We start from the raw sequence: 27823 nt of genomic DNA, 5'->3' as shown, positions 1-27823 counted from the left end.
TACATAACTGAAGAGTTTTCCAGTCTCCCTATTGACCTGGTGCCAGGAAAGTCTTCCAGGAGAGCGAGGTCTACTTGGGGAAGTTGTGGAGAAGGCCTGGAAGATGCCTGCTTTGAAGCTAGAAGCGCAATTGATCTTTAGGGGCTATTAATAGTTATACTTCATTCTACACCCTCCCTTTTCTTAACAGAAGGCCACTGAGAAAGCAGATGACTTAGTCTCTTGCTACTCGTACTAGTTTTGCTTATACTGTTCTTATTTGCCATAATATAGAAGATATTAAAAAAAAAAAACCTTCCTACATTCTTACGGAAATATTGCTGCATTTTCTCCTTCAGGAGTTGGTAAAGTGTTAAAGAAGATCAACAAGGCCATCGTCTCCAAGAAGAATAAAGATATTGTGACGGTGGCCAATGCCGTGTTTGTAAAGAATGGCTTTAAGATGGAAGTGCCTTTCGTCACGAGGAACAAAGACGTGTTTCAGTGTGAAGTCCGGAACGCGAACTTCGAAGACCCCGCCTCCGCCTGTGACTCCATCAACGTGTGGGTTAGGAACGAGACCAGGGGTGAGTGGCCACGGTTCCCGGGAATGAGGGGGCGTGATTTCCCACTTTATGAATGAAAGCGTGAGTTGGGCTCTGAGACCCTCACTGGGGCCTGCGTGTCCAGTGGCCCTTCTGTTGTGAAAGGCCTGGGCCCGCTGACTGCTCCGCGCTTTCTCTCTCACAGCCCCACGGCTCAGTCCGCCTTCCTACCCTTTTCCTGCCGCCATCCCCTGTGCCCCCTGGGGACTTGTCTCCCTGTGGCTCTCGGGCAGCAGGGCGGAATACAGCTCTGCAGACTCTCTTCTTTCTCCGCAGCGTCTCATCTCCAGAGTCCCTGCCCACAGGCCCTTGTCTGTTTCGAAGGTTTTAGTGCTCATTCCTTCCTACTTCCGTATCCACATTCCCTTTGCCCAGAATGTGCTTCTCAGCCTTTAAGATTCGGGATTGAGCTCTCCCCACACCTTCCTTGCCTCTTTCTTTTTACATTGAAGTATAATTGACGTACAATATTATATAAGGTACAGGTGTACAATGCAGTGATTCACAATTTTTAAAGGTTATACTCCATTTATAGTTATTATAGAATACTGGCTGTATTCCCTGTGTCGTGCAGTACATTCTTGTAGCTTGTTTTATACATAATAGTTTGTTCCTCTTAACCCCCTGCCCCTGTGATGGCCCTCCCCCTTCCCTCTGCCCTCCCCTTCCTCATCTCTTGCTTCTGTCCTCCCAGGAAGTAAGTGCCTCCCCCGGTTATGATGGGCATATGCTTATCCACGACCGCACCCTTCGTTAGAGCACATCCACACTATGTGATTACTTGTGCACGTGCATCTCTCCCTCCACGAAACTCAAGAAATGTCTAACATCAGTGTTTTTAGCCTGTTAATTTGTAAACTTCAGGTTCAGGTGGAAACATTCAGAGGGAGAGATAGGTCCAGAACATCAGAGGAGAGTTAAGGCTAGAAATAGAGATTTGGGAACCGTTTTTCACCGAAGGGGAGAGTTGAAGTCACAAGAGTGGAAGCAAAAGAGACTTAATAAGGAGAGTAAGCCCAAAGACAAAACTTGGGGAAACTCTGGCTTTTCGGGTCATGTCTCTCAAAGCGTGGTTCCTGGGGCATGTGTTTAGAATGCAGATCTCTGGGGAATTCCTTGATGGTCCAGTGGTTAGGTCTAGGCGCTTTCACTGCTGAGGGCCCGTGTTCAATCCCTGGTCAGGGAACTAAGATCCCAAGCAAAAAAAAAAAAAAAAAAAGAATGCAGATCTCTGAACCCCAATCTACTGAGGCAGAATCTCTGAGGCAGGGGCCTAGCATTCTGCACTAAAGCAAGTCCTCCCCCAGTCTCCCTCCAGACTTGCAGATGTGCATATTTGCAAACCATGTGAGGGGCTAGAGGAGAGCCGGATAGGGAATGCTCTGGAGGGTGGAGGAGAGCCAGCGTGTGGTTTTGGTAAACCTGTGACATCCCTTTTCAACAGGATCCTGCACGGTGCAACCTGGGCTCCCTTCCTGAAAACACGAAATGATCAGGAGACCAGCAAATGGGAGGGGGTTAGTGTGTTTTTCTGAGCCTGTAGGGCTAAGAACAGAGGTAGGAAGCTGATGGTCCTCAGATGCGGGTAGCTGTATGATGTGACGTGTCAGCACCCACCCAGCCTTCTTCTTTGCTGTGTCCTGGGAGTAGTAAGTCCCTCAGGATGCCGCTCGACCGTTTCAAACCACTTGAACACACACTGACTCAATGCATTTCTCGCAGCAACCGGGGAAGGGAAAGCGATGAGGCTAGAAAAGTGATTTTCACCCCTGCAGACCTAACTCCCGCTGTTAAACAAAGATTTTCACTCTGTTTACTCTCTTGAAATGAAACTCGTAGCTCATATAACCTATGCACATGTACACAAATTTAAAAAAAATTAATATAATGCCAAACTGTAATACCAGGACAAACAAAAGTTATTTACAGATGTAGTTCAGTAGGTAAACCCTGGGGTACAGCCATCCCTGAATACGTAACAGTCAGATTCTTAGAATAAGAATCGACATTCACATTGCCTGTGAACTGACAGCCACAAAAGCAGACCGAGACAGGCACACTGCACTGGCGACACGAAAACCACGGGCTGTGTTACCATCGTTGAGGCAGTTTTTTCTAAAACGCTGCAAAACTCTTGGTAAATTTCCGAGCAAAACAAGTACAGGTTCCACTTGGTTTGCGTGGTAGTCGCATTCCTGACAAATTCAGCATACATTAAAAGTATCCAAAATAAAAGATACTTTGTGTTTACACCGGAAAAAGAATAAGGTTCTGGGCTCAGATGACAAGGAGCAGGTTTCTCACGAACGTGACTACGCAGCGGGGCGTTTGAAAGCAGGATAGTTCATTGTTTGGGTTGTTTTGAACACTGCAGGATGTGTAGCATCTTTGGCCACTGTCTTTACAACCAGAAACACTCCCACAAATTTCCAAACTGCCTGCTCAGAGGCACTTGTGTATATGCGAGGTGTCGGAAGGACCCTGGTGGTCAAACTGTCCACGTGTGGAAGACTGCTGCGTGATGACAGATCCTGCCCTGCAGAGAGTGGGGGGGGGGGCCTTTCCAGTGTGCTAGGGATGTGGTGATGGCCTGGCTGGGGCTGCCCTGCCACCTCTCTGCGGCCTCAGCGCCAACCACGCGGGCTTCCTCCCAACTCTCACACTAGCCATCCTCTCTCCAATCACAGGAGCCCCCCCGGCCCCTCCCCCGCCCCGGTGCATCCTGCTACCTGCAATGCTTTCCTTCCCCGTTGCCCCTTGCCGATTCATTTCACACTATCTCATGAATGGCATAATAGTTACAAGCGTGAGAGCCCAGTTTGAACCTCAGTACTGCCACCTGCTGGCTGTGTACCATTAGGCAGGTTACTTAACCCTGTGCCTCAGCGTCCTCGTCTGTAAAATGGAGATATAGTAGTGGTACCTACTAGAATTGTTAAAATAACATTAAGGTTGTTATGGGACTATAAATAATAAGCATAAGTCATTCAGCAAGGTGGTTGGCACTTTGCAAATGTTCAACGAATGTGAGCTATTTTTATAGCTATTGGCTCAAGTAATACTTCCTCAAGGAATCCATCCATCCCTGACCTCATCCACCAGATCGCATCCCCCTCTTATTTGCCCTCACATCCTTAAGTACTTTCACTTGAAGATATTTATTACAATTGCATTTCCAAGTCACTTATATCAGCCTCCACTTCCCTCTAATCTATAGCTTTTGGAAGGGCGGGTTTTATTTTGTTTTGTTTTCTCAGGTAGACATCAAAGACTGGATACATGGATGGATGGATGAATAGGTGGGTGGATGGAAGGGTGGATGGGTGATGGATGCATGTTTATGGCAGTTATTGATGGCAGGTCCCCCATGTGCCTCCTTGCCTCTAAAGCATGCATTTCTTACACTTCTCTTTTATCCTTTCTTTTTATTTCTTTGTGCCCCCTTATTATATCTTAGTTCTACCAGTGGCAATAAGAGGCTTTATTTACCTTAGGAAAAAAGGGCAGAAGAGATTCCTTCAGACTCTCAGTGTGCAACAACAGAATAGTGAACATAGGATCTTAGGTGTGACTTTTAAAAAATGAATGACAGCGTTCTTGCTTTTGTGCAGCTCACAGTTTAGTTGAGGGAGACAGATGCTACATTTGGCTAGAATAAAATACCGCAGTGTAACGATGGTGCTGAGCGTTGGGCTTTATGGAAACTCCAGGAGATGGGGAGGAGGGACAGAGAAGAGATATAAGAAGAGGGGACCACTGAGCTATGTCTCAAAGGCAAGTAGGAATTGGACTGGGTAATGGTCCCAGCAAAGGCAAAACCACAGCCTTCGCTATTGGGAAACCAACTCTCAAGAGCTTGCTATCGCTGGAGCACAGAGTTTTCACTTCCTTCCCACAGGACAGAGTCTGTTCACAGAAGCCGCTTTGCTTTGAGCGATGGCTATTTATATCGCATGTATTTTCCTTCCAGATCCTGATGTAAGGTGGCGTTGGTGCCCCCTTGTGTAAGTAATGAGCAATGATGACACTGTCTTGCTGGGCGCCCTGTGGGTCAGGGAATCCTCCGACTGTGCTTCTTTACCATGACTGACGTAAACATCTGTTTATTGTACCTCCGAATCTTCTTGAGCTTCATTTCAAAGAACTTAAAGCTCTCTCTGCTGAATCAGATATTCTTGCTTCTTCAGAAGCTGTTGGTTTTATTCTCACCATTTAATGTATTGTAACTTGCATTTATATTATGAACATTTTTAAAAAGTTGGACCAAAAGCTACACTGAACTAATTTTTAATAGCTTTAGTGTTAGTGATCTCTCTTAAACCCATATACGCACACACACAGACACACATACACACAGACACACACACACAAACACACAGTTGAATCTTCAAAAACCAAGCAAAAGGAACCTAAATGAAAATTCAAAGCTTCAAGCACAGGTAGCACTTTAGAAGGGTCTTTGTGACTTCACAAGAACATCCTGAAATTGCAACAGTTGTGTGTGCTTCATTCCTGCACAAACAAGCTGGACCATCCTGATATCTTGTGAAGAGCATCTTCCTTAACAATTAATTATTCTAGGAGAGACCCCATTTCTTTTTATCTCTATAATATGAGCCTAGATGGATCCCTGACCCATAAATATAGATACCAATTTTAGTCTCAACTCTTCTTTAAGTAGTTATATAATAATCAGGGATTCGAAACTAATGCTCAACATTCCTAAAATCTTAAGAGAAATTAAGCGTTTGCCTTTGATAACATTACATAGGCTGAAGTGTTCCTTTATTTTTAACTGGGATTAAATCAACCCAGTGGTTACCACAAAGCAACACGACAACTGTTTATCTTGTGCCGACCAAAAGCCCTCACTGGCAGTCATACATGTCAGTTATTATCAAAAACAGAGAAATTAATTATGAATTAAGTATAGCTTATGCAGATGAGCAAAATGTTCTTAAAATATGGGGTTTATAGGGAATTAGTTATAAAAGAATTTCTTGATGAAAAGTTTGGTAACCCTAAATAGAGGGTCTCTGAAGTCTTTTCTGGTTCTCTGATTTTTAACTTGTTTTCAGCTTTTAATTTTTAGTGAGGAAAAAAATTAGAAGGCACAAGAGGATATTGTAAAAGTTCTTTTAAAAATGTTGGAAATTTTAAATTTTACAATCTTTGAGTTTTAAAATTTTACAAATCTTTGAATCTTAAAATTTCTCAGATTTTTCATTCCCCCCGACCCTGCAGCTGCCTTTTGCCCCCAAGCGGACTGCCAATCCTGAGTGTCCTCTGTGTCTGTTCTCTGACTGCACAGGTATGATCGACAATCTGCTGTCCCCGGATCTCCTCGACGGTGTCCTCACCAGACTGGTCCTGGTCAATGCAGTGTATTTTAAGGGTTTATGGAAATCACGGTTTCAGCCTGAGAACACGAAGAAGCGCACGTTTGTGGCAGCTGATGGGAAATCCTACCAAGTGCCGATGCTGGCCCAGCTCTCCGTGTTCCGGTGCGGTAAGTTCACACTCGGTGAGGCTCTGTCCTAGAATGTGCCAGCCGCAGAAAGGCCCTTGGGTGCTGTCACTTAGCTCAAGAGCAAATCTGCCTTTTTATTTTTTATAAAGGGCAGGGGAGGAGAGGGCAGGATTTTTTAAAAGCTCATGGTAAGTCTTTGCATTATTTACAAAGGTTATGGATTAATGTATAACACATGTAATGCTTTTAGGTTGAAATTTAAAGATGACAGGACAATTCACAAAATGAGAATTATCATGGACATGAAACATATTGCATGTATTGTCAAGTCATCATTAGCAATCTTACATTACCAAATCGAAAATAAAAGTAAAAATTAGATCTCTTTTCCACTGATCAGATTAGCAAAAATTACGAAGATTGACAAAGCCCAATCGTGGCTCTGGTGTGGGGGGCATGTGGGCACCCTTGGGTGCTGTTGGTGGTGGGGAGCCGTGGTCTGGAGGACTTTCTAGAAGCCCCGCCTCAGCAGTCTCACGCCAAGGAATTTATAATATGAAGATAATCATACACTAGCAAATAAATAGAAGCCATATACGTACATGTAGTGGAATACACATGATAATTAGATTTATATAAGTAGAGAGTTATATAATATGTGGTTGATTTCAGAAAACAAGTTACAGAACAGCAGATGCTGTTTCATCTCATTTATGTAAAATACTTTCTATATATTCATACAGACATGTCTTGGAGGATGTTCAATAAAATGTTAAGTGGTAGTATTTCAAATGATTATTTTTCTTTGTTTGAGTTTGAAATTTTTTTGAAGGAACATGTGTCAGTTTTACAGTTGGGGGAAAAAGAAAATGACCCACCTCTGCAGTCATTACCACACATAGGTAACTAAGGCTGGTGACTGTTTTTTAAACCTGCTTTCACTGAAGTATCAGTGGTCCAGTTTAAGTTAAACTTCTTTTTCCTCTATAAGTTAGCCTTTATGTCTCCAATCTATATGTGGACATGTGGGTCCCATGTATTCCCTTTGCATATACAGTATATATTAGATCAAGCACTGCTCAACATTTCTCCAGCTGCCTAATTCTTTAAATTCAGAAATGACTCATGCGAGGGACACAATAAAGTCACTTTCCTTCTCCCATGTCTTTCATCAAACGTCCAGGTAGAATTTTGTCATTCACTCATTAAATTTTATCAAGATAATATGTATTTAAAAGCCCTGCAGAGGGACTTCCCTGACAGTCCAGTGGTTAAGACTCTGCGCTCCCTATGCAGGGGGCCCCGGTTTGATCCCTGGTCAGGGAACTAGATCCCGCATGCCGCAACTAAGACCCGGTGCAGCCAAATAAATAAATAAATATTAAAAAAAAAAAAAAGTCCTGCAGAAAGGTAGCATGCTAAGCAGCTGAGACCAATGAAAGGCTCTTTTTGTCCACAACACATTCTCAGGTTACGTTGCCCAGGAAGACGTCATGGAATGCTAGCGTGGCCCCCAGCTCCTATCCGAAGCACAGTTATTTTATTTTAGGTCAATCTTTGTACACATTCTAATAAAACAAAATGCGAGGAGGCCTCATTTACTGTATATTTCTGTTGCTGAAAAATAATGAATAAGTCAGTAAAGAATAAATCAGCAAGGCTTCTGTAGGCATTCCCATGAAAGATTAAAATGTTTGTAGGAATGGAAGATGCTTTTCTTGAGTATATAGGATGTTCCCAGAGAGGGAGTTACATATCCAGGTGGCTTTTCAATTAAGAACTGATTTGTCTAAGAATCTGTGGTGTGCCTTATGGAAAGTAAGACACACATACATTCTTATGGTCCAAGATTCAAACTCCACAGCTCCACAGTGTGGGGGATCTCTTCCTCCGACTTCCCTGATTCATGCTCTCCCTTCTCCACCCTCTTCTGAAGCCCCAGGAGACTGCATCAGTGGGCTCCCTTTTCCCCAGGCTTCCCGTTGACTGGCTAGTGCGGTGAACCAGCAGGTGATGGGGTAAGGGAGGAGAGCGCACTTGGGCATTGGCTTCCCAGCCCTCTCCCTGCATCGCCAGGGCCGCAGCATCCCTCCACCCAAGGTCTCCTGCCATCAGGACCTGCCCAAAGGCTCTTTCTCTCTGGGCCACCAGCCCCTACCCTCGGCCCTCACAGGCTAAGGCTGGTAATGGTGCCCCACTGTTTGTAGCCCAGGGTACCATCCTTAATGGCTCCTCTGTAACCTATCCTTGCCTTATAAGTGGTCCCTTCATTAAAGTCTGCTGAATTGACCCAGTTTGGTGTCCTGTCTGTTAGCTGTCAGACCTTGATTGATCTGTACTGAATTCAGAACAGAACGTGAAAGTCCCCTTGCTCTCATTCCCTGCCAAGTACACACTGTTAAGTGGTCTGGGACCATCCTTCCTGCCCCCCCTTTCTACGCTGTCATGGGTTTTTACTGAGTAACTTGGGGTTGGAACCCAGCTCCTTCGTGGGCCAGGAGACAGAGTCCAGTGGTGTCATCTGCTCCCAGGTTTCCCTCTTTGGCCGGCAGAGAAGTTTTTCATGGAAAGACGAGGCAGGTTTGTCTTCTGGAGGAAGCTCAGCAGTCTGTGGTGGCCCCAAGAAGTCATTTATTTTCATGACCATAGACCACACAGCCAGTCACCATTTTCTTCCTGTCTCATCGCAATCTGGCCCACTCGACCAGCCAGCGACGGGAGGCAGGTGGTCCTGACAGCTGGGCCAGGCCAGGCTGCCTGAACTCACTCACTCAGGCTCTGGTGCCACCTGCCCAGTGCCTTGTGGGGCCTCAGCCAGGCCTCGCCATCTTTGGTCACTTTGCTGAAACATTGTCCTTCCATTTACCTGTTTTTCAGCCTTCCTGACTTTTCCTCCAAGATAATCATCAAGGCCTCTGAGAGGATTTCCTTAATAACATTAAGGGAGAGGGTAGAAAATAGGAGGGGAAAACTCTTCTGACTTAAGCCCCATAAAGTGTAAGCACTTTGAGGGCAGAGACTTTTCCATTAAAAAAAAAAAGCCTTAAAAATTAGTAGAAATGTATTTCATATTCATTGCAAAGTCCTCAAATACAGTGGTATATAAGGCAGAAAGTAAATGTTACTCTATATTCCCATTTCCCAGCATAAAAACCCCTATTAAGTGCTAGGCTTTTTGAGGCATTTTCTATGGATATGTAAAATTTGTCTATCCAACTTTTTTGCGTACATAGGATTACACTATAATTTCTATTCTGTAATCTGTTTATTCATTAGACAGTCTATCTTGGAAAACCTTTTATGTCAATTCTCGTGGAACTGCTTGATCCTTTTACCAGCTGCATAACACTCCATAATGTTATAAAGGTATCATAATACCTTAGGGATGGCCATTTACTTTTTTTCCTATAACAACACTACAGTGAGCATTCTTGTACATAAATCTTTAGATATTTGTGTCAGAACTTCTAAAGGTCATGTCCTTGGATAGGAATTGCTGAATCAAAGTTGTTACAAATTTTCTGTTTTTATGGTTATGGATTCAGATGTAAGAGACTTTGAAAAAGACCACAAAGAATTCCAAACATACATATGTATGTGTATATACATGTGTGTCTATGAATATACAGTATGTTTCTAGCTTCCACTCTCCTCTGAGCTTCCAACTCATACCTACATATCCATATTATGTCTCTAATTAGTTGTCTATTAAGTTCTGGTTCCACAGATAAATATACTCTTGCCCTTGCCATCTAGCTCTCCCCACAGTGTTCCTTCGCCCAGCAAATGGCACCAACACTCACCCAGTTGCTTAAACCACTCCTCCTTTCCCATTAACTCTCCCCAAACTCCCTTTCTACTGCAGCCTGAATATAGACTACTATATACAGTGGGTCTACTTGTTGTGGTTCTTTTTTTCAAATGTATATTTCAATTTCTACTTAAACATAGCCTGAACAGTTCCTTAACACTCAGAAATCCACAAAGCTGCTTGTAGTAGAAGGTAATTAAAGGCACTTTCATCTATAAGTCTTTCCTGATACTGAATATTTAAAATATTGTCTCTGATTTTACAGGCTGAGAAGAGTTCTTTGCACTTCAGCAAGCCTAGCTATCAATACAGCCTCCCTTGTAGGACTTAAAATAGGAATCAGAGTATTTTAGGGGGCTTTCCAGAAAAACTGGACCATCCCCAAAGCACCACCTACAGAAAGTTTTACATCTTCTCCATATTTTCAATACTTGATTCTTTGCATGTTATGTCTCATTAAAGGTTTTTGTTGAACATGATTCATCTAAGAGAAAAGACCGATTTTCCCCTTTCACCTCTTCCCTTCTTTTTAGAATGAATGGGCCTGCTCCATTCACATCTCTATATATTGCAGGAATTATCTTCATTAAAGAACACTCAGTCTGCTTCCCAGATGTTAAAGGATGGAGGGCCTGGGGCTGGAAGAGGTCTGGCATGATGACAGGCTTCCTGCTCTGACACAAGGTTCCCAAATACCCCTTCCCTGCCTGGTTCATTCCACCCGGGATCTGTTCCCCAATGCAGCGGGTGTGGTTTCTCTTGGTGGATCGATTCTGACACTCAAGAAGCAAAGTATCTTACAAAGCTGCTCACACCCATAGATGAAGGTTTTTTGCTGTGTGCAGCCACTGGGCTGAGTTCTGGGCGTGTATTTTCTCATTTAATTTTCACAACAGCTCTGTAAGGTAGTACTAACATCCCATTTTACAGATAGAGAAACTAAGACTTGGAGTTCAGGAACTTGCCGAAGTCCCAGAGCTAGCGTGTGTCTGAGCCAGAATTTGAATTCAGGTCCTGTAACTCCAGATCTTGTGTCTTTAACCTTTGTCCTCTGTAAAACCATGCTGTGAAAGCAGTACCTCTGTGATTGGGTGGACGGAGAGGAAAGGGGTTATTTTGTAAAGATAAGCATGGAAGGGGCGTGTGTACAGAGTCAGCTGAGCCAGCATTTGTCATCAGCTCCCGTGATCAGAAGTAGACCTGGAGCCGGGGAGAAATGGACCGTCAGGCAGATGTGGGTGACGAGATGCAGAATGGTGAGCAGTTATTCACCTTACTGACCAGTTAATGATGGTCCCGTCGAGGCTGGATTCCCTGGTAGAATGAGCAGCTCTCACCCCACCTCGAACACACCCCAGCTTCTAACTTTTCATTTTTCATGATCCTGACCTTTCAGAACAGTAAACAGTTCTAGAAGTGGCTAATGAATGCTTCCAGGTCCTTATTTCATGCCCCGGAGCAGTCATTTATTAACAACTTCCCGCATTTCACAGTTTCTTTCTTTTTAAATTAATTAATTAATTTTGGCTGCATTGGGTCTTCGTTGTGGTGCACGGGCTTCTCATTGCGGTGGCTTCTCTTGTTGCGGAGCATGGGCTCTAGGCATGGGGCCTTCAGTAGTTGCAGCACGTGGGCTCAGCAGTTGTGGTATGCAGGCCCTAGAGCGTGCGAGCTTCAGTAGTTGTGGCTCGCGGGCTCTAGAGCACAGGCTCAGTAGTTGTGGTGCACAGGCTTAGCTGCTCCGCGGCATGTGGGATCTTCCCGGACCAGGGCTCGAACCTGTGTCCCCTGCAGTGGCAGGTGGATTCTTAACCATTGCACCACCAGGGAAGTCCCTTTTTCACAGTTTCTAAAAATGAGCTCTACCAGTGTAGGAACCTAATGTTTTCTTTGAAGATTAAAGGGCTTATTAGGAAGTGGGTTTTTTTTCTCACTTTTCCATCAATTTTTCAGTTTCTGCTGAGACCATTTTATCATGCAGGGTAAAAGTAAAGGTAAAGACTCCCATCTTGGACTCTCAGGCAGCCCCAAGACGGGACCCGGGCGAGAAGGAGGGTCCACGTGTGTCTGGAGCTGAGGCCAGGCACCCTGGGTACCTGAGCAGCCCTGCAGGCGAGGGCGGCACATGGGGACAGGAGACATCGAGCACCCCCATGAATTGCCCACATATTTCTTCCTCAAGGAGAAGCTGTCGTGTCATTCTGTAGCGTCATGCATTCTAAGAGCTTCACCGTTCTTACCATATTTTACAGCTAAAAGTGTTTGTTACGTAACGAAGACACAGTACGCTCTCTCTCTCTCTCTCTCTCTCTCCATCAGTGCCTCCCTCCCAACCCCTGTCTATGGACAACTGGCTTACTGACGTTCCTTGTCTCAGATGCAGTGATTAGCAAAGTCATCCCCAAAGAAAAGACAAGTGACAATCATGAGAGAAACTCGCTTTCTCTTTTCTCTCGTTCTTAAATATGTTGTCCTTCCGGGTCATTCAGAGGAGGAGGGAGAGGGAGCCGGTGTTCACTGGGCACCCACCGTGGGCCAGGCCCTGCTGAGTACCTTATACGTGTATGTCTTCTACTTTCATCATCACAACAATCCTGTGAGCTACACACTTTCAATATCCCTGGTCTCTCCATTCTCCAAACCAGGAGGCACACAGAGGTTAAGTAACCTCAGCAAGATCACCGAGGTCTTCTTCAAAAGTTGGAAGTGTTTCAGAAAACATTTCAGACATCCACCGTCATCTAGAAATGCTGGTTTTCCATTCACCTGGTTAATTCTTACAACTCTCCCATCGCATGTCTAATGTAAAGGTTCCGTGGGCTCCTAAGGCATGCTCTGTGGAAGGCTTTTTCTCCTGGGAGTTCATGGCCCCTCTGGGCCCCATGCTCATACCCTGGGCTTCTCTCCAGCGCCCATAATGTCTGCACTTGCGTCCGCTCGGATGGGCAGTGCTCAGCTGTGCTGCTCAGTTGCTAAATGTTTTGAACATTTTACGTGGGGATAAAAGGGTTCCAAGATAAAATTAGTTTGGGAAACCTGAGAATAACTAGAGTTAAACAGTTTTCTTCGGGATATCTCAGAGCCTTTCTAGCATTGGTGTATATTATGAATCTGCAGGAAGAATCAAGTGTCTGGTGCTTCCTCAACTTCCTGGGATGTGGAATCCGTTTTGTCTACCAGACGTCTTGCAGGTTGTGTGTTCTCTAGATGACATTCTGAGAAATGCTGGTTTAAATCCTTCATGGGTTTTCATCAGTAAGCACAAGTACCATAAAGTATCAAAAAGCCCTAATGGTAGTTACTGGAATGAATGAAGAGTGAGTAGGAAGTCAGGCAGTGAAGGAGGATCATCTGTGGCATTAGACGTACTGAGTCCGTACTGAGTCCTGGTCCACTTTTTAGCCATGTGTCCCTTGGTAAGTTACTTAATTTCTCTAATTGTAGCCTCCCCAGCTGTAAAATAGGACTGCGTATACGTACCTGGTGGGGCGCTGTAGATGCTAATTGCGTTGGGGTGGTTGGTGTGGGCCTGCCACAGAGTGGACCCTAAACAGTGGAAGCTGTGTACCCCCTCCCTTCCCCCCTCCTCTTCACATGCATTCGGAGACGCCACCAAAAGAATCATTCTTAGGCAGCTCAGATTCATTCCTTCATCCATATGATAAGGGTCAACTTGCAAAGTACTGTATTCTAAGTGCCTTGTGATCTAGTTAAGTTCTACTCAACAGAATTAGTATGACTTTAGTGACGGCCAAGGGCATTCTGTTAAGACATGTCTAGACTAAAGAATTCTTTACCAGGGAAGGAAGAAATAATTGCCCTTATCTTTGACTTTCTAAGCAAGCTATTTTTATTTTTTATTTATTTTTGAATTTTTGAATTTTATTTTATTTATTTTTTTATAAAGCAGGTCCTAATTAGTCATCAGTTTTATACACATCTGTGTATACATGTCAATCCCAATCGCCCAATTCATCCCACCACCACCAGCCCCCCCCCGCCGCTTTCCCCCCTTGTTGTCCATACGTTTGTTCTCTACATCTGTGTCTCTATTTCTGCCCTGCAAACCAGTTCATCTGTACCATTTTTCTAGGTTCCACATATAGGCATTAATATACGATATTTGTTTTTCTCTTTCTGACTTACTTCACTCTGTATGACAGTCTCTAGATTCATCCACGTCTCTACAAATGACCCAATTTCATTCCTTTTTATGGCTGAGTAATATTCCATTGTATATATGTACCACATCTTCTTTATCCATTCATCTGTCGATGGGCATTTAGGTTGCTTCCATGACCTGGCTATTGTAAATAGTGCTGCAATGAACATTGGGGTGCATGTGTCTTTTTGAATTATGGTTTTCCCTGGGTATATGCTCAGTAGTGGGATTGCTGGGTCATATGGTAATTCTATTTTTAGTTTTTTAAGGAACCTCCATACTGTTCTCCAAAGTGGCTGTATCAATTTACATTCCCACCAACAGTGCAAAAGGGTTCCATTTTCTCCACACCCTCTCCAGCATTTGTTGTTTGTAGATTTTCTGATGATGCCCATTCTAACTGACGTGAGGTGATACCTCATTGTAGTTTTGATTTGCATTTCTCTAATAATTGGTGATGATGAGCAGATTTTCATGTGCTTCTTGGCCATCTGTATGTCTTCTTTGGAGAAATGTCTATTTAGGTCTTCTGCCCATTTCTGGATTCAGTTGTTTGTTTTTCTAATATTGAGGTGCATGAGCTGTTTATATATTTTGGAGATTAATCCTTTGTCCGTTGATTTGTTTGCAGATATTTTCTCCCATTCTGAGGGTTGTCTTTTTTGTCTTGTTTGTAGTTTCCTTTGCTGTGCAAAAGCTTTTAAGTTTCATTAGGTCCCATTTGTTTATTTTTGTTTTCATTTCCATTACTCTAGGAGGTGGATCAAAAAAGATCTTGCTGTGATTTATGTCAAAGGGTGTTCTTCCTATGTTTTCCTCTAAGAGTTTTATAGTGTCCGGTCTTACATTTAGGTCTTTAATCCATTTTGAGTTTGTTTTTGTGTATGGTGTTAGGGAGTGTTCTAATTTCATTCTTTTACATGTAGCTGTCCAGTTTTCCCACCACCACTTATTGAAGAGACTGTCTTTTCTCCATTGTATATCCTTGCCTCCTTTGTCATAGATTAGTTGACCATAGGTGTGTGGGTTTATCTCTGGGCTTTCTAACCTGTTCCATTGATCTATATTTCTGTTTTTGTGCCAGTACCATATTGTCTTGATTACTGTTGCTTTGTAGTATAGTTTGAAGTCAGGGAGTCTGATTCCTCCAGCTCCATTTTTTTCCCTCAAGATTGTTTTGGCTACTTGGGGTCTTTTGTGTCTCCATACAAATTTTAAGATTTTTTGTTCTAGTTCCGTAAAAAATGCCATTGGTAAGTTGATAGGGATTGCATTGAATCTGTAGATTGCTTTAGGTAGTATAGTCATTTTCACAATATTGATTCTTCCAATCCAAGAACATGGTGTATCTCTCCATCTGTTTGTATCATCTTTAATTTCTTTCATCATTGTCTTATAGTGTTCTGCATACAGGTCTTTTGTCTCCCTAGGTAGGTTTATTCCTAGGTATTTTATTCTTTTTGTTGCAATGCTAAATGAGAGTGTTTCCTTAATTTCTCTTTCTGATCTTTCATCATTAGTGTATAGGAATGCAAGAGATTTCTGTGCATTAATTTTGTATCCTGCAACTTTACCAGATTCATTGATTAGTTCTAGTAGTTTTCTGGTGGCATCTTTAGGATTCTCTATGTATAGTATTGTGTCATCTGCAAACAGTGACCGTTTTACTTCTTCTTTACCAATTTGTATTCCTTTTATTTCTTTTTCTTCTCTGATTGCCGTGGCTAGGACTTCCAAAACTCTGTTGAATAATAGTGGCGAGAGTGGACATCCTTGTCTTGCTCCTGATCTTAGTGGAAATGCTTTCAGTTTTTCACCATTGAGAATGATGTTTGCTGTGAGTTTGTTGTATATGGCCTTTATTATGTTGAGGTAGGTTCCCTCTATGCCCACTTTCTGGAGAGTTTTTATCATAAATGGGTGTTGAATTTTGTCCAAAGCTTTTTCTGCATCTATTGAGATGACCATATGGTTTTTATTCTTTAATTTGTTAATATGGTGTATCACATTGATTGATTTGTGTATATTGAAGAATCCTTGCATCCCTGGGATAAATCCCACTTGATCATGGTGTATGATCCTTTTAATGTGTTGTTGGATTCTGTTTGCTAGTATTTTGTTGAGGGTTTTTTAAGCAAGCTATTTTTAGAATAGGGAAGTTCTCAACCTGAATTGCTCTCTTCCCTCTGAAGCTACCCTGGCGATCAGCAACCATTCATGCCCCTTCTGGAAGTCACCAAGGATGCACTGAACCTGCCTCTGATTTCTTTAGGGTCTACAAGCACCCCCAGTGACTTATGGTACAACTTCATCGAGCTGCCCTACCACGGGGAGAGCATCAGCATGCTGATTGCGCTGCCGACAGAGAGCTCCACCCCACTCTCGGCCATCATCCCGCACATCAGCACCAAGACCATAGACAGCTGGATGAGCACCATGGTGCCCAAGAGGGTGCAGGTCATCCTGCCCAAGTAAGTAGCCCCTTTCCCTAAAAGAGAAAACAACAGGACTACTCGATCCCTGGGAGTGATTGTGTCAGATACTGGCCAACTGAAGGCTGAAATAGACTCATCATGAAACCTGCCTTATTTTGCAGAAATTGCATGGTGGGACTACAAGGCTGTGCTTTTGTAAAAGTTGGTTTTCAATCCCTGTGCCTCTTATATGGCAGGATAGTGATGACGGGGAAGGAAAGAAGGCAGCCTGGTCTCTAAGCCTCCACAAGACTACAGCTCTTGTGCCACTACAAGGGCTTTTAATATAGGTCACTGTTCAAAAGACTGAAAAGCAGATGCAAATCATCATCTGACAGTATGCTGAAAATACAATAAAGTTTAGTAGTGCTCTGTGTGTTTTGATAAGGAGTTTCATTCTAGGTACTTAAGTTTTAGCTGGAAGTTGCTAAAGACCAAGGTCCAAAAGGTAGGTAATAAGGAAATATTTTGAAGCCACCCAGGCAGAGTTCTTACATTAGTATCTAGGGCAGTTTTTCTATTATACCCTAAAAGTATAATATAGATGAAACCTGAACTGTTAGGACTTGAAACCAAGGGGAAAGGAATCCCAAATTCTGTCTGATTCCTAAATTTCTAACAGGTCAGAGAATACTTTGCCCAGATCTGTGAAGCAGGCAGTGAATGTCCCCTTTTTATAAACTTTTCAACATTACTGTTTTGTCAGTATCCAGGGCTTTAAACCACCCAGGCCTCAGTGGTGGTGGCAATACCTTCCAGTTCTAATAGCTTTTAATTCTCTAGCCACTGAGTTAAGTAATCAGAAGAGTACATTCATAATAAATATTAGTAATTCTTATTAGTATTAGTATTAGTAATTCTCCCAAGAGTATTTCTTTTTGTTGTAAAATAAGCCTTCACATAGGCAGTGCTTGCTATAAATGAAGAAGCTGGTGATGTACATAAATTATAGTTATAATGGTAAATTACTATATAAATTACCATAATAGCCCATCTGTGATGAGAATCTGCTCACTTACCCTTGCTGCTTTCCCCCAGGATGTGATAAAATCTGGTAAAACATCCTCTGATGATAGATTTAATAACTGACATTTACATATCTATAGCTCTAATGCCAGATAGTCCACAAATATCCAAGAAATCCATATCAAACCCAAATGAATACCATTCCTAATGTTTGCCCCTGTTTTAATGGTAAAAGGCTTCCAGAATCCCAACACGAACCAGCAGGAATGTATTTCCTCTCTTTTGACCATCCCCAATCCCAGTAAGTATGGTGGCTCTTACAGCAGCCAAGATCATGGCTCTGTGGTTGGGTATGGGGAAGAACCCATAGATAGACATTCCAGAATACCAGACACTCATCAACACCCTGTTACCGAGTCCAAGCTTGTATTTCTCGCCGCATGACAGACCAGTCAATCAAGAAATATCAAGGAATAGCAACTTTATTCAGAAAGCCAGCAGATGGAGAAGATGGTGGACTAGTGTCCCAAAGAACCATCTTCCCCGAGTTAGAATTCAGGCTTCTTTTATACTAAAAGGGGAGGGAGTAAAGTCAAACATTTCCTGGTTCCCGTCAGCCTCCAGAGGGGATGTGTTCATTTCTTCCTTCCTGCAGTCATTCACAGTTGGGCCTGGTCAGGATGTTTCCTGTGAGCTAAACAAAGGTATTTTAGCTTAATGCTCATTACCTGGGAGGCAGGGTTCCCAGAGATGGGCCATTTATGTGTAATTAAACTTATAGGCAACATCCCTTTAATGATTAACTTGTAATAGCATACAGAGGTTCTTCCCTATTGCAACCCTGCGTCTCCCCATCAGCATAAGAGAAAGTGCTTCTGTAGATCTTCCTAGGACTGGAATGGGGAGCCTATTGCCCATGAGGGTAAGGACACCCCTACTTGCTGATACTGTGCCATTTTGCCAGGTATGTGTTTGAGAGACGAGTTGTTCTCTACTTACCTGGTACTTAAATCTTGGGATTAAAATTAAAGATATAGGTGTTCAGAGTGTACTTTAAAAAGGATCTGTTTGTAAACCTTTTTTCCACTGGCACTGAGTATATCATTTTATATCATTTATAGTATATTGATTTCCCCCCTATTTTCTGCTTTCGTGCTAGGTTCACAGCTGTAGCACAAACAGATTTGAAGGAGCCGCTGAAGGTCCTTGGCATCACCGATATGTTTGATCCATCAAAGGCAAATTTTGCAAAAATAACAAGTATGTTCAATTTAAAACTTGCTCTTAAACTTGTGGAGTATGTTACAGATTGAGTCTCTGATTTGTTCAGAGAGAAAAGGTCAAAATTAGGAATGTGCTGCCATAAAACTCTCCAAGGTTTAATCTGATATATCACCAAAGTATGCTGTTGAGCCTTCATCACTTAAATCAGCATAAGTCATCCATCCCTACATTTCACATGTACATTTCATGTGAAGCCCACACGATCCCACACATTTAAAGAAGCATTTCATGTGTTGTCTCTGTTACCTAAAAATTTGGCTCTTAATTAGACATTAGTCTCTTCCTTTTCCAAATGCAAACTTTTCCCCTGTATTTTCAAATTTTCAAAATCAAGATTTTTGAGCTCTCAAATGCTTACTTCCACCAAACTACAGCAGGCACCACTATATTCAGATAGGTATTTTGGCATCTCATCACCCATTAATCTGAAATAATATAAATTCAAAGGAGTCTGATTAGAGCTTTCCTTTGCCAAACCATCTAGGACACAGCTGGTATAGTATTCCTTCATTTGCCAGTACATGTAATTTTTTCCTAGAGTCATATTTGAACGGTCGGTCCTTTGTCTTTTTAAGTTAGAGCATAGCCACCTCCTGCCAAAGGCATGGCTTAAACATGATTTGTGCTCCATGTTGTATTTTTCCCCTGAGTGATAAGCAAACAGTTCATTACCAACCTCAGTTGCCTGCTAGTGAACACCTGAGTACCTGTGCTGGGGATTAAGGCGACTTCCCTGGTGAAACTGAAGCTCCATGGATGTTCTGATACTCTCATCCCTTTTGAACCAAACTCTCTTCCCCCATCCAGCGGCATTAGCATCACCTTGTTTGAAATTCACAATTTTGGGTCTGATCCAGACCTACTGAATCAGCGTCTTCGCTTTAACAAGATTCCTCATCCCAGTGAAGTTTGAGAAGCACTGTTTTGGGTTTTTTTTAATAAATTTATTTATTTATTTATGGCTGCGTTCGATCTTCATTGCTACGTGCGGGCTTTCTCTAGTTGTGGCGAACGGGGGCTACTCTTCCTTGCAGTGCACCGGCTTCTCATTGTGGTGGCTTCTCGTTGCAGAGCACAGGATCGAGGCGCACGGGCTTCAGTAGTTGTGGCACTCGGGCTCAGTAGTTGTGGCTCACAGGCTCTAGAGCGCAGGCTCAGTAGTTGTGGCGCACGGACTCAGTTGCTCCGCGGCATGTGGGATCTTCCCAGACCAGGGCTTGAGCCCGTGTCCCCTGCACTGGCAGGCGGATTCCTAACCACTGCACCACCAGGGAAGCCCTGAGAAGCACTGTTTTAACCTGCCCTTTCCCCTTCAGGATTAGCTTTGTAGCTTAAGTACTAGATAGCAGTCGCAGGGCATTCACAGGTGTTCAGAGGGAGGACCAGGTGCCAGAAATTCTCCTGAGATGTTCTGTTCAACCGTGCAGGTGACGTGGTCCCTGCAAACGTGCCTCTCATTCATGATTGGTCACATTAGAGCCGAGCGTCGGTGCAGATGACCCAAAAAGCACTTTCTCCATTTGCGTCAGACCTGTGTCCCATCAAGGTCACCATTAACTTCTGTTTGCATTCTCCTCAAATGCTAACCCCAGTGGGCGTTGCTGGAATGGTAAGATTCGCTGAGAAGGAAAGTGAATTCACTAGAAGGTCCCAGAGGCACGGCTCCATTTATGAGCCTGGCCCTCCAGAGCAGCCTAAACTCTGCTCCTATTCTTCACCAATATGCCCATAAGATGAGTGACTTTTGTTATGAAAAGACAGCACTGGGCTTCCCTGGTGGCGCAGTGGTTGAGAATCTGCCTGCCAGTGGAGGGGACGTGGGTTCGAGCCCTGGTCTGGGAAGATCCCACATGCCGCGGAGCGGCTAGGCCCGTGAGCCACAACTACTGAGCCTGCGTGTCTGGAGCTTGTGCTCTGCAACAAGAGAGGCCGCGACAGTGAGAGGCCCGCGCACCGTGATGAGGAGTGGCTCCCACTCGCCACAACTAGAGAAAGCCCTCGCACAGAAACGAAGACCCAACACAGCCAAAAATAAATAAATAAATTAATTAATTAATTAAAAAAAAAAAAAAAAAGACAGCACTTACCATGCCACTAATTAGCCACTTGATTGGGGGACAGATTTCTTAACACTCTGGGCCTCACTTTCCCCCATCTGTAAGTGCCATATTTTTTTCTGGATCTGACATTCTGTAATTGAAAAATAATATTGTTGGCTTGCTTCTTCTGGAAAACTAGGCTAACCTTTAAACCTTTTTAAAGCCCTGCTCTTTTCATTTTTTAATAAAATTCTTAGTGATCAGAGTTGAATTGATAGAGTCACTAACACATTTGGGGTCCGGGACTCCCTCCTCTGAAGTGATGTCACAGTTCACTTAGCAGAGACTGAAATTAACTGTGGGTGACCCTACATACAGCCTTCAATCACCAGGACTGTAAGAGGTCACTTCTTCTGACACCTTTTAAGAATTGGAGCTTGCCATGGCTTTGAGGTTACTTCCCCCACTAACCCGATGGCCTGCATATCAAATAAATGCTGTTTTTGTTTTATTTTCTGGGAACAGGGTCAGAAAACCTTCATGTTTCTCACATCTTGCAAAAAGCGAAAATCGAAGTCAGTGAAGATGGAACCAAAGCTTCAGCAGCAACAAGTAAGTAAGCCCTGGGTCAGCAAGTAAGTAAGTCCTGGGCAGGACTGGTCCTGGTGAAGGGAGCAAGTGTACCCTGGTCCACTCATCAACTAATGTGTCCTGAGCCCTATTTCTAGCCAGGCACTGTGGACTGACCCTCGGGAGACAGTGGTGACTTTAGGAGGATCTGCATCCACGAAGCTCAGAGTCTGTTACATTAAGGAAAGCACTTCAGTAGAAATTCCTCTAGGACAGGAGTTGGCAACCTTTTTCTATAAAAAGCTAGATAGTATATAGTTTCTGCTTTGTGAGCTATACAGGGTCGCTCACAACTTCTCAACTCTACCCTTGCAGTGTGAAAGCAGCATAGACTATACAGGCAAATGGGCGTGGCTGTGTTCCAATAAATCTTTCTTCATAAAAGCGGGGCCCCTCAGACTTGGCCTAAGGACGGTAGTTTACTGACCCCGCTCTCAGAAGGATGAAGCATATTGTGGATTCTTATCGACAGAAAAGACCCATCTTCACATTAGAACATAAAATAATAGCAACTACTAATAGGAAAATAGCCAACTGGGTCTGGACGAAGGACGAAGTGAAGAATTAACAAGCAGGGCTTCCCTGGTGGCGCAGTGGTTGAGAATCTGCCTGCCAATGCACGGGACACGGGTTCGAGCCCTGGTCTGGGAAGATCCCACATGCCACGGAGCAACTGGGCCCATGAGCCACAATTACTGAGCCTGCGCATCTGGAGCCTGTGCTCCGCAACAAGAGAGGCCGCGATGGTGAGAGGTCCGTGCACCGTGATGAAGAGTGGCCCCCACTCGCCGCAACTGGAGAAAGCCCTCGCACAGAAACGAAGACCCAACACAGCCAAAAATAAACATAATAAATAAATAATAAATAAAAATTAAAAAAAAAAAAAGAGTGGTCCCCACTTGCCGCAACTAGAGAAAGCCCTTGCACAGAAACGAAGACTCAACACAGTCATAAATAAATAAATAAATAAATAAAAGAACATGAATTTCTTTAAAAAAAAAAAAAGAATTAACAAGCAACTATTGAATTACAGCAAGATTGCTATGCAGCCTTCCTCGATAATTAGAACATCCACATTTGCTTTCTCCTCAATAGCTTATATAATGGAGAAAATAGAACAATTTTAGGTTGGTTTTTATACCCCCTAATTATCCACATGAGATTGGATGAATAGATCTGGCCAAACTCTGTGAATTCGTAAAGTGAATATCTTAGCTATACCTGTAAGTAGGTCAAATATTTCTGGTCATTAAAAGGTACCATTTATACTCAAAATAGACATTTTATTGCCTTTCTAGAATAAACATTTAATTTTTATTCCTTTAAAATAGGGTTTAAAACAACGACCTAGAAAGTGACCTCTAAATTTTGCCAACGTTATTGAGCAACTTTGCCAAATTGGTATAACTATCGGGACTGACTACTTAAGAGGCAGTGCCCTATGCAAAATGAAAATATGGAGCCCTTTGTTCAAAACTTATTAAGAATTTCAAGACAGCAATAGCAGAGCACTAAACCAAGTGCAGGGCCGTTGTGAGTGTGGGGCTCTTGTGACTGCCCCGATCACATGCGCTTGAAGCCAGCCCTGCTGTATTAGTCTGCTAGGGCTGCCATAGCAAGGTACAACAGACTAGAAGGCTTAAGCAACAGAAATTTATTTCTCATGGTTCTGGAGAATAGAAGTCCAAGATCAAGGTGTTGGCAGGGTTCCTTTCTCCTGAGGCCTCTCTCCTTGGCTTGCAGACGGCCACCTTCTCACTGTGTCCTCACATGGCCTTCTCTCTGTGTGCTCACATCCCTGGCATCTCCCTCTCTTCTTATAAGGACACCAGTCCTATTGGATTAGGGCCCTACCTTCGTGGCCTCATTTAAGCTTAAAGACTTCCTTAAAGGCCCTGTCTCCAAATACAGTCACATTTGGGGTTAGGGATTCAGTATACAGGTTTTGAGGGGGTACAATTCAGTCCATAACACTTGCTAACTGTTGATTTAATTTAAATAACCCTGGGTTGAGCGGTTTACCCAAGCATAGGTGCAGATGTTTCCCTTATAACATCAAGTCCAAGTCGTTCATGCTTCCCAGGGGATTGAGGAAGAAGACTGGGTCATTGCAGCAAGCGTGGGACAGTTATGCCAGGCATCTACCCTCCTGCAAGGCCTTATCACTGGCTTATAAATCAAAGCTACCATTGGTAAATGGCAGAGTAAACATGTGTAAGACCATAAGCCTAAATAAGATTGCTTTCTAAGTCCAATGTCTACACCAGATGAGTTGAACAGCAGTATAAGGTAGTAGGTCCCAGATGAGCAGTCTACACTGCCAGTGAGAGGACAGTCTAGATGATGTGCTCAAAGAAGGCACAGACAAAATGGATGAGAAGTGAGCGGGTCCTTGATGCAGGATTTGGATAAGCTAAAAGGCCCAGGGACCAGGCATCAGCTAGGAAGATGGTATGAATGAAAAACAGCTAATAATAACGGTGAATATGCGTTGGGTGTTTATTAAATGGCAAACACTGTTCTAAGAGCTGTAATATGTTTCATTTAATCCTAATAACAACCCTACAAGGAGTAAGTACGTTTATTAAAGGAGATGGGGCTTGTGTGGACTAAAGGAGGACGGATGGAAAGGGCCTGGCCCATGGCAGGTGTGCAGTCAGTGGTGACCACTGGGCCTGTTATTACATGGCCAGCCTGTGGGACAGGCATCATGTCCTGCCTTGAATTACGTGCTGCCTTGCTGGCCTCATGCTGGGCATACAGTGCATTTTCCTTTTCCTCCCGCAGCTGCGATTCTGATTGCAAGGTCATCGCCTCCCTGGTTTATAGTAGACAGACCTTTTCTATTTTTCATCCGACATAATCCTACAGGTAAGTGATTCTCCTCCTCTGTTGTTTGCTAGCTGTTAGTTAACTCCAGCAGCGCTGATTCAATCCTTGTCCCATGTGTCAACAAGTGCCAACGCTTTCAGTAATGTACCCACGCCCCTCACAGAGAGAGGAAAATCAGGCTGTTTTTACAGAGTGTGATGGCATTTTTCAAACACAGAATTTTAGGTTTTGTTTTGTTTTGTTAACATCTCGAGAGCTCTGCAGCCCTTTGGGGCATTTTGATGTCTACTGATTTTTTTTATAAATGCAGCAGGTAAATTTTGCAGGAAGCTACCTGTCTTCAACCTTCGTAAAGGGCACCCTGCTATTATGACCTGAGAATTGTTAATTCAGTCTATCTTAGCTCCATGAGTCATGGGTTCAAAGTTGGCTCTGTCCTTTAGCTTCATCTTTAAAATTAGAATAACAATAATTCCTACCTCTTAATACAGTTACGAAGAATAATTAAGACTGTCTTTGTGGAGACGTTGTCGTCATGTTGGTACAGAGTAGAAACTAACACAGTCTAGCTTTTACTCTGCTTTTAATCAATAACATAAGCTAGTTCCTTATCCTTTTATCTCATTGCATCTTCATTGTTATAATTAGTGTGCTCCCGGGCCAAACAGTCCAATATGGGAGCCTCTAGCCACATGTGGATACTTAGCTTTTTAACCTTAATTAACTAAAATGAAATGTAATTAAAAATTCAGTGTCTTAATCACACTAGCCACATTTCAAGGGCTCAGTAGGCACATGTGACCAGCGGCTACCATATTGGACAATGAAGATACACACATTCCCATCACTGCAAAAAGTTCCATTGGACAGCACTGCTTAAGAGCAGTGGGTTAAACACAGCCCAGAAACCTCCCCTTAAATATACCTTCCATCTTCTTTTAAGGATTGTTTTTTTATAGAGTTATGTGTTGTTTCCTTTTAATTCTCTAGGTGCTGTTTTATTCATGGGGCAGATAAACAAACCCTGAAGAATATACAAAAGAAACCATGCAAAGCAAAGACTACTTTGCTATGAAGAAAAGACTCCTTTCCTACATCTTTCATAGTTCTGTTAAATATTTTTGTACATTACTTTCTTTTTCAAAACTAGTTCTTAGGAACAGAGACTCAATGATGCAGCATTTCTGTTCTGGGAGGCGTTAAGGGAAAAAAGGGCAAGATGGCTGGAACACTGTACTGAGAAATGAATAGAAGGCTTCAAAATGTCTAAAAGATTCTTTAAACTACTGAGTGGTTACCTAGGTCAACAACCCTCTTGAGTATTTACTGTCCGAACAGTTCAGGATCTTTGTTTTGTTTTGTTTATATGTGTGGCTTTTCAGAAAAAAAATTAATCAGTGTGATGGGAGGGGAAAAAAGGACATTTTATGGTAGCTCTTACTTTTATATGAAAAAAATATTATTGGCCTTTTAAATTTTTTTTTTTGTCTCATCCAAAGTCTTGATAGTAAGAATTACTTTGGGGATAGAAATAGCGAAATCTCTAGGCTCTTTGTGTGTTTTTGTTGTTGTTGTTGTTTTATATAATGCATGTATTCGCTAAAATAAAGTTTAAAAAACTAATGTCTTGCTAGACAAGGTTTGCTGTTGTGCAGTGTGCCTGTCACTACTGTTCTGTACTCTTTGGATTTGCATTTTTGTATTTTGTACAAAGTAAAAATAAAGTGTTATGAGTAGTAGAAAAAAAAAAAGCCATTTCTCTGCTATTTGAAAATACAACAAAAGAAATAGCCTTTTAAAAATACCTCAGCCTCTTCTAGTAAACCTTTGCACTTAGGCAAACAGCAAGAAACCCCTGGCCTTCCCTTCCCTTCCCTCCAAACCTAGCAATCAGACCCTGTTCCCTGCCCCAGCACTTGCCAGTTTACAGATCACTCAGGGGAGCCACAGTCACAGTAAATCCATCTCTGATGTCAGCTGTGGTTCCTCAGGTGAGGGCTGAGGCTTCTCAACAAAGGTAGGGATTTTGTAGCAAGAGCAGAAAGAAGTTACCTAGTGAACAGTGACTGTTTCATTTTTGGTGATAGGCCGAACCTTTATTTTTCGAAATGACAAGCTTTTGGTCTTTTGTGTTTTTGGAGAACTCATCACAATTCTAATGTTACCATTTTTTATTTGCCTGGTTTTTGTTTTGTTTTTTTACTAATTTCCTAAAGATTTGGGTAGTCTTATCTAAATCAGAATGCTTTTAAAAATATTTCTTATCAAAACTTTGAACTTTTTTTTTTTTAACCTTCAAGCTCTGTTCCTCTCTCTTTATACATTTAAACCTCACGTTCAGCTCTCCACCAGTTTGCCATTTGTAATTTTTATTCGTCAAGTGGACTGAGTTTTGCTGTTTGCAACTGTTTAAGTGTGGATACCTTGGTTAACCAAGAGAGAATGGAGAAAGGGGGCAATTGTTTTCCTGATTTAAGAGTAAATGCCAAAAAATCATTTTGAAGGGTTACCTGAGGCCACTTGCATTCTAGCAAACATGCTAGTATAGTTATTAATGCCTCTAAAGTAGTTTTACTGGTTTTCCAGTTTTCTGATCCCATTCAGTTATATTATTTTGAATAGTTTAAAAAAGGAGTAGTGTTAGCAGTAACTCGAGAATTATACACTTCATTCATTCATTCGTTTATATACCTATGGGGTACCAAGTACCAGGTGGTACAAAGATAAATATGTCCTTTCCCTAAGTGACTTGATTTTGGAAGGGAAAGAGAGAATCCTAGCCTAGCAAAGTATCTAACTATTGCAAGTGTATTTACAAGATGTGGAAGTAGGATCAAGTAGTCATTAGTCCAGGAGAGAGGATATAAAAGTGGCCGCAGGGTCAAGACTAGATCCCTGGGCTCTTGACTCCAGCACTGCTCATTCCAGAAAGGACCAGAAGAGTTTGCCTTTCAATATAGTGGCCCTGTTACATGATACAGGTAGTCTGCTCCCCAGTAAAAATAAATTAGTCAAATTTTACTGGGCACATTAAAATTTGAAGTATCTGGTCCTATTTCTGAATGCCTCTTCAATAGATTATAGCATTTCAAATTTATGATATACAAAACTTGGAAACATCTCATGGAAAATTCATAATATCAAGGTTCTCAGACTATATATATCCTATTTTTCATTTGATCCTCCCAACCTACTACTCATCTTTAGCCTTTCCTCATGTTGACCTAAAACACGTAGAATGCCAGGTGTTTCTCCAGCAAAGATGGGTTTATTCGGGATCAGCAGAGAATTACAATTCGGGGTCTGCAACTTTGGGAAGCCTCGTACAGTCCACGCCAATGGCAAGAGAAGGAAATGCTTTTATAGAGGAGAAAAGAAAGTTGAGCGGCTGTGATAAACAAAGGGTTCATGGCTTCCCATTGACTGAGTCCTTGCGGGGAAAGGAGTCTGTCTTTTCCCTGTTGGACTCAACTGTCTTCACAGGGCGTGAGAGCTCCCCCTTCTGGTCTCCAGACTCTAGTGCAGTTTCTGTTTATTAACTTTTTACACTTACCAGTCAACATCCAGATTC

The 27823-nt window shown here is 42.7% G+C and overlaps 1 protein-coding gene across 2 annotated transcripts in view; it reads left to right on the top strand.

The window, feature by feature from the left end:
• Positions 1–25991, top strand: part of SERPINE2 (serpin family E member 2) — a 74734-nt gene extending 48743 nt beyond the window's left edge. For both annotated transcript variants that reach the window (XM_036857977.1, XM_036857976.1), the window contains exons 3-9: positions 339–566; positions 5896–6093; positions 16300–16498; positions 18627–18727; positions 21316–21402; positions 24208–24291; positions 25243–25991. In XM_036857977.1, coding sequence (XP_036713872.1) covers positions 339–566; positions 5896–6093; positions 16300–16498; positions 18627–18727; positions 21316–21402; positions 24208–24291; positions 25243–25280 — 935 coding nt within the window. In that variant the 3' untranslated portion in view covers positions 25281–25991. The remainder of the gene's footprint in view (positions 1–338; positions 567–5895; positions 6094–16299; positions 16499–18626; positions 18728–21315; positions 21403–24207; positions 24292–25242) is intronic.
• Positions 25992–27823: the final 1832 nt, after the last annotated feature.

Source organism: Balaenoptera musculus, chromosome 7 (assembly GCF_009873245.2).
Source record: "Balaenoptera musculus isolate JJ_BM4_2016_0621 chromosome 7, mBalMus1.pri.v3, whole genome shotgun sequence".
Classification (NCBI taxonomy): Eukaryota; Metazoa; Chordata; class Mammalia; order Artiodactyla; family Balaenopteridae; genus Balaenoptera; species Balaenoptera musculus.
This window is presented reverse-complemented; position numbering and strand designations above follow the sequence as displayed.